Raw genomic sequence first — 16,928 nt, 5'->3', positions numbered from 1 at the left:
TTCTGAAGTAATTTTCAATGATTTCAAAAACTACTAAAATGAGTATAATAATTATAAATCTCACGTTAGAGCTCAATACATATTTTCAAAAATTTCCGATCAATAGTAATAAATTTCTCGTTAGAACTCAATACATATTTTCAGATATTTATGATCAAGAATGAAAAATTTGACAACTAAACTATACTGCAGCATATGCCAGAAGCCCAGAACAGAAGGTAATACTAAAATGCCTGATTCTTAATAATAACTAGAAGTATAGAACATTTAGAGTTTCTTGGACCCAAAAATATGGACCCAAACAAATAATTCAGACTGTTAGCATTGCCAAATCGCCATGTTACAACACTGAAGATATTCACACCCCATGGCAAACCCAAAGATCCTAGATAGAAAAAGATTAAAGGACATTTACATTTCTATAAATTGGGGGCCTCATACCTCCAGTTCCTTAGACAAGCTTCTTACAATTTCTGTTTCGCCTTCACCTGAAGGTGTAAGCCGAATTCTCTTTGCCAGTCGCACCTCATCTGAGTCTGAAGCTGAATCTTCAACCATCTCATTAATGCCTGCAGTTTCTCCTTCATCTCCAATATTCTGGAATTCTTGATGAGATTGCTCCTTACCCTCTTCATGATTCAGAGTTTGAGTTTCTTCCTTAGCTTCTTCATGATTTGGAGTTTGTGTTTCTTCCATAGCCTCTTCGTGATTCGGAGTTTGGGTTTCTTCCTTAGCCTCTTCATGATTCGGAGTTTGGGTTTCTTCCTTAGCCTCTTCATGATTCGGAGTTTGGGTTTCTTCCAGATCTTTGTTTAATAATTCCTTTGTCTCTTCTTGATTCGGAGTATGTGATTCTTCCAGATCACTGTTTGGCATTTCCTTTGCCTCTTCTCGATTAGTAGTATGTAATTCCTCCAGATCATTCTTTGAAAATTTCTCAACCTCTACTTGATATACACGTGAATCCTCCATATCATTGTCCCCGTAAATTTTAGCCAACTCCTGAGAATCCTCAGCTGGGGTCTCCATCATATCACTAGAAGCAGAGGCATAGCTTTCTGTCAAACTGTCTATATTTTCTTTCAGTTGATCAAAATTTTGATTTTGACCAAGAACGTCTTGGAATTCTTGCTCAGATTCAATGATCATCATATCCTCAGAGTCATCAGAACAATTCGAAGAAGGTGGTGAGTTATCCTCAGGCTCCCCTTGATTTGACATTCTCAAGTTCCATTGAAACCCACTATTAAAATCTGTGGGTGTATAACCAATGTCACAAGCATCAGAAGTCATTTCATTCATTTGTGGAAGTTCAGTTTGGCCCAAAGTGGAGGGGTCAAGATGCTCAACATCTCCTACTTCCTCCTGAAAAAGAGCACACAAAATTAATTCCAGAAAAATCATAATTTAACCCAAGGAGAAAAGCTCTCTTATTCCAAAAGAGGACTATAATGGGACCTTGTGGTATTTGGCATATAGAGAACTGCATCAATTACATAAAAGACAAGAGGAAGGAAAAGAGGAAACAAATGCAACAAGCTTGGATCACACATTGAAATAGAAACTTCAAGAGGTGTAACAATTTAAACATTTCAGGTTGATAGGGTATGGGCCCCACAAGAAGTCAACCGAATAACAAAAATTAGCCAACTTTATGGTAGGGGAAAATGACATTGAGGCAAGAGGCCCTCAGTATTGAGATTCCCATATGCTGCTCCTCTCTCTATAAAAACATATTTTAAACCATAGATGACCTAGTTACATGCAACCTACAATGACTCACCTTGATTGTTGGCATTGGACATCCAGGCCGCCCAAATGAAGCTCCTTGATCATAATGACACTGTTCAAAAAGCTCTCTCATACCTATACGGGCTATGCTTGAGGCATCGCTGCACTCAGGAGTCCTATATAGCGAGGGCATATCCAGCAGACCCATTTCCATCCCCAGAACAGGTTGGGAGTGCAAAGAATTCACAGGTTTCAATGGGCTCCTCTCTGAAATAAACTCTATGCCATTGTCATTCTCCTTATTTTCTGGTAATGCTGTGGGTTGTGACCCTTGGGAGTCATGATTACAAGTTGTAGCATTGTCCAACGGCCGAACTTCAAGGAGTTCATGGATCAATTTCTGGATACGAACACGCTTAAGAGAAGCTTCAGCAGGCATAAACCAATCCGGCTTAAGCTGCAAAGTTTAAGCATGCTATTCATCAAAATTCAAATATGCAAAAATAAACATCCAATCATTACCTGTTTATTTATGAGGCTGCATTATAAAAGCCAGCCAACGCAGCAACTATACCCTATACGAGATCTTATTTGTCTACTGCTTTGAGTTCAATGTAACATAGTAATCTTCCTCCGTTGTTTTTTAATCACAACTTGGAGATTTTACACTATTACACACTCCTTTGTCTGTCTTTAGTGATTTATACATAGGAAAACAGTCATATGGGATCTTGACCACCTTGTTAGATTCATCTCGAAATATACTTTAAAAATATTAATTTTTATTTTTTACAAAAATATAATTAAACATATTAGTGATATAAAATGCGCACGAGCAAGCATGACAACTCAAACATTGAGATTAAAAAAGCTTGGAGGAAGTATAATTTTTTTAAAATGAAATATGTACTAGTACAATTAAAATAACAATGCAACACATTTTAAATTCATGTCCATAAGGTCCCTCAAAAAAAAAAAAAAAAAAAAAAAAGAGGTCCATGAGGCATAAGCTCGTAATTCAGGAGAGATAAAACAAAATGAAGTATTTATCAGGTAACAGGAAATATACAATCATTAAGCTGTAATTAAAAACCAAGCACTGAAAAGAGTAGCAAGTCACAAGATTCTTAGCTACAATTGTTCACAAGAAACAAGTGCCATGCCACCGATTCTATTTTCAATGAGAAACTGGACACTACGAATACTTGTAAGAGGAGTACTGGAGAACAAGCACATAGCAGATATCAATACATTTCATCACAAGAGAAGCCATATGATAGCAAACACAAACTCTACTATCAAATACCTGCATCTACTGAATCTGATCACAAATTACAAAATAGAAGGTAAGATCTGTAGAAACAGAGTACTCACAAAATTCTCAAACTTATTGATCTGGAAAGGACTGAAATTATGAGGTGCTTCGGCTATAAAGAGTTCTGCATAATGAAGCAGGAAAAGGCCGCAATCAGAACAGTTTTCCTGCTGTGGAAGCTGCCATGGAAAGGAGAAAAGTCAGGCTTCATTTAATGTATATAATAGTTTTCCTTTGTTTCCTACAAGAAAACTTATCGAGGAAGAGGAAAGGGCAGTTTAAGGGAGGAGAGAAGTGGGGAGGAAAATAAGGCGTCCCTTCGCTTCCTTTCATAAGGAATATGTTTTCCACTCTCAGGAAAATTATTTTCCACCCTTTACAAACTAAGCAGCAGGAAATAAAAATTTCATTTTCTAGACAATGTTATCCATCAAAAAGACGGAGACTCAAGGCAAGAATGAACAGTTCATACATTCCATCCATAAGAAAAGAGTGGGTAAAAGGTAAATTTAATAATAATTTTTTCAAAGCAGGACATCAACTTGTATAATATCGATAACTGTATGAAAGAGGAATAAATTACACGATAATTTACTGCAATACTTCAATTCAAAACCAATAAGCTTAAAGCATTTCATATATTCTTACATGATGCACCTAAACAATAAAGATAATAAATCACCAACCCTCTACAATAAAAAAATATATCTGTTGTATCATGATGACTTGGGAAGACCTTCATCCATAAACAATCAAGATAAAGGATATCATGTTGCAACATACAGCTCTGAAATCCATGCTACCCATGGATGTCGAAAGGAGCAGTATGAAACCCATGCTACTGAAATCGATCATCTTACAATTAATTGCCAGTGCCAACCATAAACTATATATAAGCAGCCTAGACCTATATAAATGAAATTGTATGCCCACTAAAACTATGATTCCAGTTTTGTTGCCTGAGCCTATTAAGGCACCATGATAGATTTTACATGACATAATCTAACCTAACTTGGTCAATAGTTTTAATATTAAAAGAAAATTCAAGCAAATATTACAACATAAACAACAAACTATATAGTAAACTGGATATCCAGCCTACAAAAATACAAGAACTAGTATCTAGTCAGTATGCGTAAGAAATAGGAAAATTTGTCAAAAAAAAACCTTTCAAATGCACTATTTTGCATTTTGCGGAAGAAAAAAAAAAAAACCTTTTAAAAGCTTTATCGTAAAAGAAAACCCGAAGTTTTTATTTTTTTTGTTCAACACAACCTGTACCTCAATTCACTTAATTAATTCTAATTTCTTCTAATTAGCCTTTAACTCTCACTTAACCATATCATAATTAAATTAATTTACTACATCCGTCTCGTATTAGTTGCAACTTTGGGGTATTATTTGTGAGATATAAATATTCCAAAGTTGCAACTAATATGAGACGGAGGTAGTATTTTTTTTATAAAAAAAAAAAAAGCAAAAACCACCACCTCAACCACCAGCCAACCGCCTCTCCCTTTCCCCCTCCCCTGACTGCAGCCCCCCTCCCTTGACTGAGCCGCGCCGCCTTGAACCCCTCACCCCGGAGACTCACCTTTACCGCCGGCTGAGACTGCCACATCCCAAAAACCAGAGACCTCAAAAACACTTAACAATAGTGTCCAATAAGCTTCCATCAACATTTTCTCTCTCCTCTTTCTCTTCACTTTCTCTCTCCTCATTTCTACAATGGCGTCTTCTTACTTGCTTCATCCCACCATTGCAATACCCCTCAAACATTCAAATCACCCACTTCTTCATTCCAAGATCTTCCTCAAAACCCAAACAACAACCATTTATGTTAAGGGTTTCCGAATTCGAGCTTCTGATGGGAGTAACAATGGCGATTCTTACCTTAATGTGAAAGAAAGCTGTTAATCGGGAGAAAAAGCAGATTGAGTTTAATATGATTGCCCAGAATTTGCCCCCTGTTGAGGAAACCCCAGATGTTTTGGAGAGGAAGAGTAGTGAGTTCCAGAAGATTATGGAAATTTCTAAAGAGGAGAGAGATAGAGTTCAGAGGATGCAGGTTATTAATCGTGCTGCTGCCGCCCTTTCTGCTGCTTGTGTTCTTCTTAAGGATAAGAAGGCTGCTGCCATTGCCGATGCAGTCCGTTCGAGCGCTGCCAAGGGATGGAGTCATGGAGAAAGGGAGGGGGTGGCTAGCCGGTGATAGGGGTGGTGGTTTTTGTTTTTCTGTTTTTATTTATAAATTTATTTAATTATTAAATTGTTAAGTGAGAGTTAGAGTTTAATTAGAAGAAATTAGGTGTTAATTAAGCTAATTAAAGGCATTAGGTTGTATTAAACAAAAAATTTCACAATCGGGTTTTCTTTTGCCAAAATGTTAAAAGTCCGGTTTCCTTTTTGAGAGATTGTTATATACACCCGGGTGCACGGTACACCCAAGGGTATTTGTTTGTTCATTTGACGATAAAATGAGCAATAATCATCAAAATGAGCAAAAAAATACTTTTGGGTGCACCGTGCACCCGGGTGTATAAAACAATTTCTAGCCAAAAAGCTTTTTAAAGGTTTTTTTTTTCGCAAAATGGTGCATTTAAAAGATTTTTTTAACAAATTTTCCTAAGAAATATACCTCAAGTGACAGAAATCGAAGATTTAAAAATTTCGAAACTACATCTTCAGAAGTCTCTTTTTGCTTCTCTTTCCACTCTTCTGAGAGGTAGCTGCCATTTCAACAAAAATAAAGTTTGAAACCCAATTAATTAATAAAAGAAAAATAAAAAAAAAAAAAAATATTCAATAGCAACCATAATGATACACCAAAGCAGCTAACAAGCTCTTCCCACCAAGACACAGGTTCTATGAAACATACTTTCACCACTTTGCCAAAATAGCACAACAGACACCAACATAGTGGGAAGGGAGCAAGGCAAGGATGAAAAAATTCAAGTACACAGGAGCACACAACTTTCAGCACTACAGTGGGCAGAGAGCAGATCACTATAGTAAGCCTGCCTGAAGGACCATCAGTGTACTGTTTCAAAGAAAATATGTTGATGATCCTAATAGAAGGACATACCTTTGAATGAGATCCTTTAACCCTGCATGACTTCCTCTGATAGAGTCCATATGCAATATACAAGGAACCTTCACAGATTCATCAACATTCTCATCTGAAATCAAGGGACCTTACGGTATCAATGTCAGTTTTAGTTTTTGGCACGAAGATATAAAAAAGCATAAGTTACAGCTTCTATGATAAATTTAAAATAGTCCTACTTAAATTACTCATGCAGAAACTGAAGTCTGACAGGTGACAGCTACAAAAAAAAACTCTTAATTATTATTTTTTTTCTCTTGAAAATGAAGTACCATAAAAAGAGCACCTACCATTGAAGTTAGCAACTTCACCAGGATGGCATACAACAATCAAACTCCAGTGAAGACTGATGTTACAAACAAACAGAAAAGTAAGTGTCCACACACATCACGTAACCATAATTCCATAAATGAACTTAAAGCATACAAAGCTGATTTCTTACTTATAATTAACCGGAATAAAAATGTAATCCTTCTCAAATATGTTCACTTTCCTTGTCCATTTCCGAACACGTTGATAACCAGCCTTGCCATCAAAAACACCTGATGGGTTTTTGTCTGGATCAGCCAGCTTGCGGAAAAAGAAGCAATTAAAAAAGTGAAATCTGCCTCTTTCTGTGGAAGGAATTTCATTCTCTAAATACCTGTTCAAGGGCAAAAAATTGTGAGCAAATGTACAAAATGAAAGAAAACCTAATAATCCTTAAATGAAGAGTCTGAGATTACATCAGATGATCAGAATAACTAGATATTGCCTGCTACAAGTGCTACCATTATGCATAATAGATAATACTTTAGCAAACAGATAAAAAAAATTGGCAAAAACGCCATTTTTTCTAAAAGCCATATTTTTAAACAGCTCAATTAATTCAATTTATACAACAGTTTAGGTAAAGAAATTTCTTTTCTGTTTTTTCTCTGTTTTAAAATTATAGGTAAAGAAAAAAAATTGAGCATTTGAAAGTAGCTTTGAGCAAACCATCTCCATAGCTCTTGTCTCTCCACAGCAAGCAAGCAAAGAGCCGACGAGACTAACTTGAAATACTTTAAAGAGGCAGACAAGTATGCTAAATATGTAATCCATACATATGATCATCTTTTATATTAATATTTTATTTTTGAAAAAAATAATACAGATAAATATTGACAGTAATATTTTATATAAGTTACATAAAAAGTCAGATAGTCATTATCAAACACTTTTGAATATCATATTATTTCAAAGTTGTTAAGACTGGATATGAATATAATAATGCTAATTTCAGAAACTCAATCCATTATCAGCCACAACAAGACACACAAAATCTCCAAAACTTACAAACACCAACTAAAAGCCAAGATAAGAAGCAATTATCCTAAAAAAAATAATAAAAAAAAAAAAAGTTAAATCCTTCAATAGTGACAACTCAAAGAAATAAGCCAACCTATTCAAAAAAAGGATGCAAATATTGAAATAAATCACCCCTAAGTAAGTGATCAATTCCCATAACCGACATGAACTAAGAAAAAAAAAGGTACACCACCCTTCAAGGCTGAAATAAATCACCCCTAAGTAAGTGATCAATTCCCATAACCGACATGAACTAAGAAAAAAAAAGGTACACCACCCTTCAAGGCTTAAATGCATTCTCACAACACCCTCCACCATAATTTATCCAAATAAGCATCAAAGGATCTTTAGTTTACACTAACCTTATTTAGACCATAATAGAACAAATCAAAATACTTGTTACATGTATTAATATAATACACCCTGTCTTGGCCGTATCTTCTTTTAGGCCATTGTATGATGATGGTATTTTCATAAGTCAACAAGTACTAATTAGGTATATTTCCCCTATAATGGAACTTCAATTCAGGTTCAAGGCCTTCAAGATAAATTAAATCCATTCAATTAAAAAGGTACTACTGCATGATGAAAATTTAGTTAAGGGGGATTTCAAAGCTCATTCAAATACCATCTCGTTCTTCTATGAAAATAACCAACAAGGAAGAACTTATCCGCAAAGCATCTTAATACAAAGGGGAGTTCTTCCTTTATGGGGGTTATTGTCACTGGGTAGTTGGGATGAGACTCATGATTGAGGTGTCGATGGTTTGTTTAGCATTGTAAGGAAAAGCAAGTATCTCGTTTACAAAATTGAGTCCAATTGAGAAGTCTAGTGTTGAAAAATGAATAATAAATGAGTAATTGTTTAGATAATAGAGAGGGGTGGCATTGACTATACATTTATGGGCTAAGAGGTAGTTTGTAACTTTTAGTTAGGAGTAGTTATGACTTCTATGAGTATAGAGCACTTAAGAGCGTTAATGATTCAAAATCCTAAAAGCAAAATCAAATTGACTTTATAGAGTTTAGAAGAATTTAGAGGTACAATTACCAACTCAAATATTACAACAAAAACCTTAGTCCCAAAATGATTTAGGGTCGACTAACATGAATTGTCATAAGAAACCGCCAGACAAAGAAAAAAAGACATAACAAGATAACCAGTTGCAGTAGTTTGGAAAAAAAAAAGGTAAGTAAAGTGAGAAAAAGAAAGATCATCCAAGTAAAATTTAAGAGAGATTTAAAAGAGTATCAATAATAAAATTTAAGAAAGTTTTGAAGGGAGTGAAGAATTTAGAGGTCAATCACCAACTCTAACCTTAAAAAATAAAATATACAACACAATATCCATGGAGCATACTTACTTAATATAGAAATCAATTATTGTATCATTAAGGAAAGTATCAGGCTCCAATAAATCCACATCTCTTTTACTGATTACAACCGCATCTACAGCACCTTTGGGGTACACAACCTCTTCAAAAGGCTCCTCGAAACTGTAATAAATTTAAAAACATAAATAAAAATTAATTTTATAATGTGCCTCGAAAAAAGGACAGATAATCTATATCAACCCTTTTCAACAATTTCACTTACTTGGGAAGATACGAATCAGAAGAAGACTCACAGTTCTCTAAAGGATTTGTACCTCCTTCGCAAATTTTGCCACTATATACAAAACCATTTAAACATCAAAGGACATAGATAACAGAGCAAAATGCAGCCAATAGAATCAGCAAAGATATAAAGATCATAATCGCATAGCATAATTCAAAACACTAACTTGTACTACGCAATAATTAGATCGGCATACTCCCTCTTTTACTTCCCTTTTAGTGTAGACTCTTGTTCCTAGGAAAGAGGAGTGGGTTTAAGAAAAAGGTGGACAAAGTAAGAAAAATAAAATAAAAAAGGTGGGTAGCTCATAGGTGTTAAGGAAAAATGTGAATAAAGTGGGTGGGTGAAAAGGGTGTAAATATTGTGAAGGGGGCTATGGTAGCAATATGAGTTTTCCACATATAGATTAATGCAGAAGTAGGTACATCAAAAATAATTTTTTTTTTTTTTTAACAAAAAAAAAAAAAAAAGGAGTACCAAGGTTCAAAATCCATGACCAGTGTAAGCCAATATGACTTTCACAGCCTTGAGATGTCCAGTATTAAAAGGATTCAAATTAAAACAGATACGAGACAATGCAAACAAAACTTTACCCCTATATCTCCTGTTATATCATTGCAGTCAACCTACTTAAAAAACTGGTTAGAATGGTATCTGTTCGACCCAGCCAGCTAAAATTGGACCAAACAAACAACCAACAGAGGGCAGCACAAATGAGCAGACTATTTTAAGAAACCTAAGCAAAATGGTATCTCAGTGTATGAGAATAAAAGAAAGAAATAGCAGAGTGCCACTCAGCCTTCTACCTTCACCTATCCAAAGATTCTATCCAACCCTTCTAAAGCAATTAGACAACATATAACTTTACTACAGACAGATGGTTCCCATAAATCAAATCAGATACTCACTTCGGCCCAAGGTTCCAGAGAGCCTGGTACCTAGTATCAAGTGTCATGATCCACTCTTGTCTCTGGAGCCATTCAGGATCATGAACCAAGAATTCCAATACTTCAATGCCTGCACATCGTACAAGAGTTACAAAACATAAGTTTCACATATATCCTGGATAAAAAAAAAAATTCCTTCTCTTCCAAAATATTCTAATTGGTTAATGTAGACTCCTATTCCTATGAAAGTTTGAAAAAGGTGAGTATACAAAAAGCTGGATAAAGTAACAGAGAGTGAGGGGAAAGGTGCCAAACTGCCAAAATTGTGGTGTCGTGAAAAAGGATGGTAATATGTAGTAAGAGCAATTCCATTCGAGTTCAATTCGAATCTGACCGATCCGAAGAAAAAATTCCGATCCAAATCTGTTTAATAATAGTCCGAATCCAAATAGTATATGAGGCGGATCGGACTTGGACCCTACGCAAAGTCCGACCGAGTCCGAGTATGAGGATATGCTTTATAATTCGGGACAATTGCATGCTTTTTTGTGGAAAATTTTTGTTATGTAACTTAATTCATAATTTAAATATGTTATGTTTAGACTTTATACCCAAAGTTTTTTCTAATTTTTTACACAACAATATTATATTAAAGTTTGTTAAGGAAAACCCTAGCAATTACAGGTATATCATACATATATACATATAAAAAAAATAATAATAATAAAATAAAATAAAAAAAAAGGTATTCGGATCATTCGAAAGTCCGAATAAAAGGATTGGATTCGGCTCCTATAAAATACAAGTCGGATCAAACTCAGACTTTTCGGATTCGTATCCGATTACAAGGTCCGTTTACTAAACGGATCAAATTCAGATTTAGCCGTATCCAACCCTAATCCGATCCGTTGTCATTCCTAGTAATATGGGGTTGAGTAGGATATTATGAAACATTCAAAACAAAAAGTGAGTTAAACATTTGGGAACAAAATGAATAAATAATAAACCATGTAACATCTTAAAGAGACTTGCCATGTTATATTCATCCTGAAAATGAGTTTCAATTCAATTATGTTTCCAAAAAAAAAAAAGGTTCATACAAAAATGTTAAATTTAGAAAACCTTTTTTTTTTTTTTTTTTTTTTTTTTTTGGGGGGGGGGGGGGGGGGTTGTTCTACAAAAAATCAATTCTATTTCCCCAAACCTAGGATAATATTACCCTGACGTTTCTTTGTCAGACACCCCAGCCCTACTTAGGAAATTGAATTCCCTTGTTTGATAAAGCAACAAAAGATACAAGTACAACAACACAATTATGTAAAAGCAAATCTTATCAAACGGAAAAGTCAAAGCAAAAGATAAATAAAACAGCAATCGAGCAAAAGCATCATCCTCAAGGCCATCACTCCTTTCCCAACACCAATTCACTAACCATCGTAATAACCATTGAACTACCCCAATCATTATACTGTTTATGGGATCACTCGCCATACTTCAACAGCCATAGGTGGCAGTGGCACTTTGAGATTTGGGCAACGCTGACAGTACTGATCCAAGCCAGAGGCAGTAGATCGGCCAAAAATCAACCATAGAAAGGTAGTTCTACCAAAACAACCATCCTCAACCACCATAATAACCACAAAGAAAGTAACAAATTGAGCATCTACAGCTTCTACAATGAGATGCTAGAAGCACTGCTTTGGTGGTAAGAAATAACTGAGTTCAAAATCAACCATAAGTAGATTTGATTAATCAAATCCCTGTTACCAAATAGGGGCATCGTGGCAGAGAGTGCCTATGACCACGATGAAGACAGAATGGCGACGAATAATAATTGTTGATCATCACTATGAGAGGTGAAGTAGGAAGAGGTAACATTTGGCAATAATAAGGCCATAAGGGTTATAACCAAAAGACATGTCATCAAACAGCCTTTAAAATTCAAAACAAACCTGTCATGCCATGTGCATTTTCTGCTTCTACTGCATCCCTTGTGAAAAGGTAGACTTTCACTTTAGCAGTACAAGCCTGAAATAAATACCATACATGTGAGCTACATGACAATCGCATGACAGGCAAATGTTAACAATAAATTCATAATAGAAAAAGACAAAAGAGATAATTGACATACAACGTTACTCCACTGTGACTCAATTTTTAAAATCTCATCCAGTCTCCATTCGGACCTAGATGCCTCAGATTCCTCTTCTAAGGTTGACATCTCAATTTTGATTGAGGTTTTGGAAAACAATAAATGGCAGCCAGGAAAATATTTATCACCGTAGGAGACATAATCGGTATAAACAGCTCCCATATCCATATCCATATCCATATCCATATCCCCCTGAAATATATGCACATTATTGTCAGCATAAACATTGTGTAGCAGACATTTTCTTCTCGATAACACCACTAATAATAAGTCAAATACACAAATAAATTTAAAGAAGGCTTATGTCTACAAGGACACGCCTGAAAAAAAATTATAAAAAGAACAGTAGAGTAATTACCATATACCAACCACTATCTAATTGATCCTCAGCTGGTCCATCTACTGAGAAAAAAAAGAGAGAGAGAGAGAGTAATGAGTTTTATTTGATAAGTCCAGCTTTGCCAGCAATCAAATTTGGGAGAGAGGAGGGAAGCTAAACACAAACACACACACACACACACACACACAAAAAAAAAAAAAAAAAGAAAGAAAGAAAGTTATACCATAATCCTCTTCCTGCTCATAACCAGAAGTGGAAGGACAGCTCTCTTGAATACTATCACAAGTTTCTGATGCCTCGGCATCAGCTGAACCATTCTGCGAAATTCCCATGCAAAGTGAAATTGTGCTCAAACCAAAAACATTAAATAAAAAAAATGATACAAGGAAAATAACAGCATACACTGCATGGTGAATCTGGGATGGAATCACTGATATGACCATTTCCAGATGGAAGTCCGGCAGGACAGGAGATCCTTATCTCCATGTCCAAAGACGAACATTCGGGTTTTACACTATCTCCAGTAAAATGACAGTGCTTTTGCAAGATTCTGTCTGATACAGCACCGAAAACCTCAGCTTGTGGAGAAGCAGCTTTATCCGATTCACTTTCAGGGCGAACAGAAACATCATTGACAAGACCACGATCATCGTCATCAATTGCAACAACATGAATTTGTTTCACATTACGAATTTCTTTCATGCTGCGAATTTCTTTCATCTGAGCAATGGACCCAGAAGAAGCTAATGACAAAGAAGGCAGTCAAATTCATCAATTATCTTACTGAATACAGGCCTGAACATTTACAAGAAAATTTAGCTAGTCCTCTTGCAAAAACATGATGAGAAAGGGCATCAAAATGCAACATAAGCATATGAGATTTTGTGAATGGAGATTGAACACAAACTCGAAGTTAAAAAAAAAAATGAGTCAAGAAAATACTAAAGCTGATGCCATAAGCCTTTGTTCAACAAGATCCAACTTATCTTAACATAAATTTTTTCAATTTACTCCTGGCATGCAGTAAAACTCATACTGTCACAAATCACAATGATACACTTCACTCTGATTAAGTTTAAACAGGCAAGGAAGAATGGAAGTTGTTGGGACCTGAGGTATCTTGTATTTGTGCTACACTGCTAATGAAACCCAGAAACAGCGCAGCATTCTTGTTTCCAAAAAAACGAGGGTTTTGTGCTACATAGTAAACATGTACAACAACAACAACAACAAAGCTTGGTCCAAAAATGATTTGAGGTTGGCTAAAATAAATCATGACGAGGAAGTGTACGCAAAAAGTGAAACAATAAAGGTAAACAAAGAAAAGTGATTAGATGAAAGTGCCGGAAAACGAGAGAAACATAATGAGCAAGATAACAAAGGAGGTTAAAGTGGAAACCCAAAAATGAGGACATACAAAAATAATTTGAGGAAGCCTTAAAAAATGGGGCAAAGAGAAGATAAAGAGAAAAAACATGTGACAAAAATCATATCATAGGTTTGTGAAAACCTTAAGAATTTGCAAACACAATGAGTTAAAGATATATATATATATATATATATATATATATATATATATATATATATATATATATATATATATATATATATATATATATACAGAGAGAGAGAGAGAGAGAGAGAGAGAGAGAGAGTTATATTATGTCCATTAAGTAGACTTTTTTCCCTCCAAAGCCATAATTTCCTAATTCCCTCGTAGACTCAAAAATCCCAATCACCCTCTTCCAAGTTAGATAACAAAGGAGGTTAAAGTGGAAACCCAAAAACGAGGACATACAAAAATAATTTGAGGAAGCCTTAAAAAATAGGGCAAAGAGAAGATAAAGAGAAAAAACATGTGACAAAAATCATAGCATAGGTTTGAGAAAACCTTAAGAATTTGCAAACACAATGAGTTATAGTTATATAGTTATAGTTATATTGTGTCCACTAAGTAGATTTTTTTCCCTCCAAAGCCATAATTTCCTAATTCCCTCAAAGACTCAAAAATCCCAATCACCCTCTTCCAAGTTTTCTTAGGTCGACCCCTAGCCCTTTCCAATACCATCACTTTGTCACTTTTCAAGCCTCCTAACTGGTGCATCACAAAATCTCCATGTTACATGACCATACCACCTTATGCTATTCTCCCTCATCTTGTTTTCAGTATACGTAACCCCCCAAATTCTTCATAACCACACATCCAACGCAGCTTACGCAACTCCGTCACATTCATCTTATAACCATGACAATACTTCATTACCCAATTCATACTTCAAAGGTTTCCCTTCAATTTAATTCAGCCTTGTAGCCCTATTCTTATTTAGCTATCCTGCTTTGTATCTATATGTCATATCTCCATCCAACTCCTCATGCCTTTCAACTTCTAACTCCACTAAGCTTACACACCATATATTCCTTCTGATTTGTGCTCCATCCAAATCCTCGAGATTCTCACTTTTCTTTTCCTCTCAATCCACTATCAGATTATTCATTTTCACATTTAAGAAATAACCTTAGTAATTGTGCGATTTGTGCCAAAACCAACTCTGAAATATAGTAAGCGACAGAGGGAGTTTCAATTTTTTAAAAAAAATAAAAAATACTAATATCAAATTGAATGACAATAATAATTATAAAACAAATATACTAATAAGGAGGCTAAAGCAAAGAAATAAAATACGGCTAAAAATAAATTCACAAATGAACACAGTCAAAGAGCCCTCCTCACAAATCTTGAAGTGACAAAGCTTCTTATTAGTCATATGCCTTCATGAGATTTAGATGGTTAAAAGTCTAATGGTTACCTATTTTTCTTCTCCAATTCCTCAATTTTCCTCCTAATCTTTATCAAGATGCCTCCTTTTATTGTAAACAACACATCTAAACCCCTCACTTTTTGTGCCTCAAATTCTATAGGGTTTAATACCCACTTATTTTTCAATTACTACTCTTTGTAATGCTTCATTATATTTGGCACTATCAAATATATCTTGCTTGGAGAAAACCCTAAACCACAAAGCAGAGTAGCCCTAAACGTCCACATTTATGTTGTTAAACTTGATCTGAAATGGAATCTACTTGTCACATAAACACAAGACATTCCTTGAAAACTATCAGTCCATCACCCAGCATACAACAGTAACCTCCTCATTTACATCAACATTAACCTTCAAAAAACCTACATTACCCAACTTGTAAACAATCCTGATCCCAACATTGTTAGAAATCCTATCACAACTGCAAGCCTACAAAGCATCTCCACAAGGACCACAAAACTCTTTTCCCAGAAGAAAGGCATCAAAACCAAGGGGCTTTATACGTTATAGTAAAAATAAGGGCTATCAGGCCAATCACCCTTCCACATATTCTCCCAATTGCACCTACAACGCCATCTACATCCAATAAAAAAATTAAAAAAATTAAAAAAATTAAAAAAAAAAAACAATTTTTTATCGTTTTCCTTCCTCTCACCAACCCAAACAAAAGCATGTTGCATCACATTGCGTGCTAGAACCCGACATGGATACTGAAAGTATAAACAAAATACAATTTTGGGATGACCATGTCTGCCCAAGTGATCACTCACATCTCCAAACTAGAACAGCCATACCTCACATCCAAATTCTTTAGGAGCATTTTCAATACCAAGCCCCACAAAGCACCCAATCAAAACAAACTATACTTAACACAATGCTAATAACCTTAACTTAATTGATGAAATTATAGGAAAGCAAGACCTATACTACCTAAAACCTCGGATCGAATCCCGTCTACATTAATCCCTCACATAGAAACCTCAATACCAAAAACAAATCAAATGCCAATAACTACAGCTTATTTCTCCAACCAAACAACAAACTTGCAAATAATTGAACAAATTTAAACACCCAAAAATTCATACCAGCTTAAAATTAACATAAATTAAGACTAAACAAATCAAAAAGGAAAGATTAGGAACCGAATTAGAAAGAAAAGGTGATGAAAATTACCGTGTTGGAGGAATTGATACTTAGTCATCGCATCACCATCAACATCGAATTTAGGGTTTGAGAGTTTAGACCAATGATTAAGAGTTTCGGGCAATTCGTCTTCTTCCTTGAAATCATAGATGCTCAAATCTCTTTCCGTCATATTTGCATAGAAATTTGCAGGATTCAGGAACCCTAATTGACGACGAAGTTGAGAGGTTTAGCGAGGAGAGAGAAGAATGAGTTGACTACGGTTGTCTGGATTTGCGAAAAGACGATCATTTGCACGAAACGTTTCGTTTGGGTATTTATAGGTGGAGTGAAGTAAAAATATTGCAAAATAAATTTAAATTAATTAAGTTAAATTCTATCTCATCTACCCTTCTAAAGGAAGCATTAATTTGCCGATTTGGTTTACGGAGTATGAGTAGCTTAAAGTGTTACCGAGTACTACCTCTGTTTTTAAACACCAACATCTTC

The 16,928-nt window shown here is 35.1% G+C and overlaps 1 protein-coding gene across 3 annotated transcripts; it reads right to left on the bottom strand.

Moving 5' to 3' along the window:
• Positions 1–219: 219 nt before the first annotated feature.
• Positions 220–16,718, bottom strand: LOC145639307 (putative ubiquitin-like-specific protease 2B). 3 transcript variants are annotated; one of them, XM_081690515.1, is made up of 16 exons: positions 16,470–16,718; positions 12,880–13,220; positions 12,701–12,794; positions 12,496–12,539; positions 12,117–12,329; positions 11,938–12,013; positions 10,007–10,115; positions 9,078–9,149; positions 8,846–8,977; positions 6,595–6,795; positions 6,443–6,498; positions 6,132–6,240; positions 5,685–5,775; positions 3,106–3,225; positions 1,784–2,188; positions 220–1,365 (listed from the first exon to the last, which is right to left on the bottom strand). In XM_081690515.1, the coding sequence occupies exons 1-16, from the start codon at positions 16,609–16,611 to the stop codon at positions 436–438; spliced, it is 3,135 nt and encodes a 1,044-aa protein (XP_081546641.1). In that variant the 5' UTR covers positions 16,612–16,718; the 3' UTR covers positions 220–435. The 3 variants fall into 3 exon arrangements, with proteins under 3 accessions (XP_081546641.1, XP_081546643.1, XP_081546642.1); XM_081690517.1 differs by having other exon boundaries at positions 6,132–6,225; XM_081690516.1 differs by having other exon boundaries at positions 12,496–12,536.
• Between the last annotated feature and the right edge of the window lie 210 nt (positions 16,719–16,928).

The sequence above is a fragment of the Chenopodium album genome, chromosome 7 (genome assembly GCF_948465745.1).
Source record: "Chenopodium album chromosome 7, dcCheAlbu1.1, whole genome shotgun sequence".
In the NCBI taxonomy this organism is placed as follows: Eukaryota; Viridiplantae; Streptophyta; class Magnoliopsida; order Caryophyllales; family Amaranthaceae; genus Chenopodium; species Chenopodium album.
This window is presented reverse-complemented; position numbering and strand designations above follow the sequence as displayed.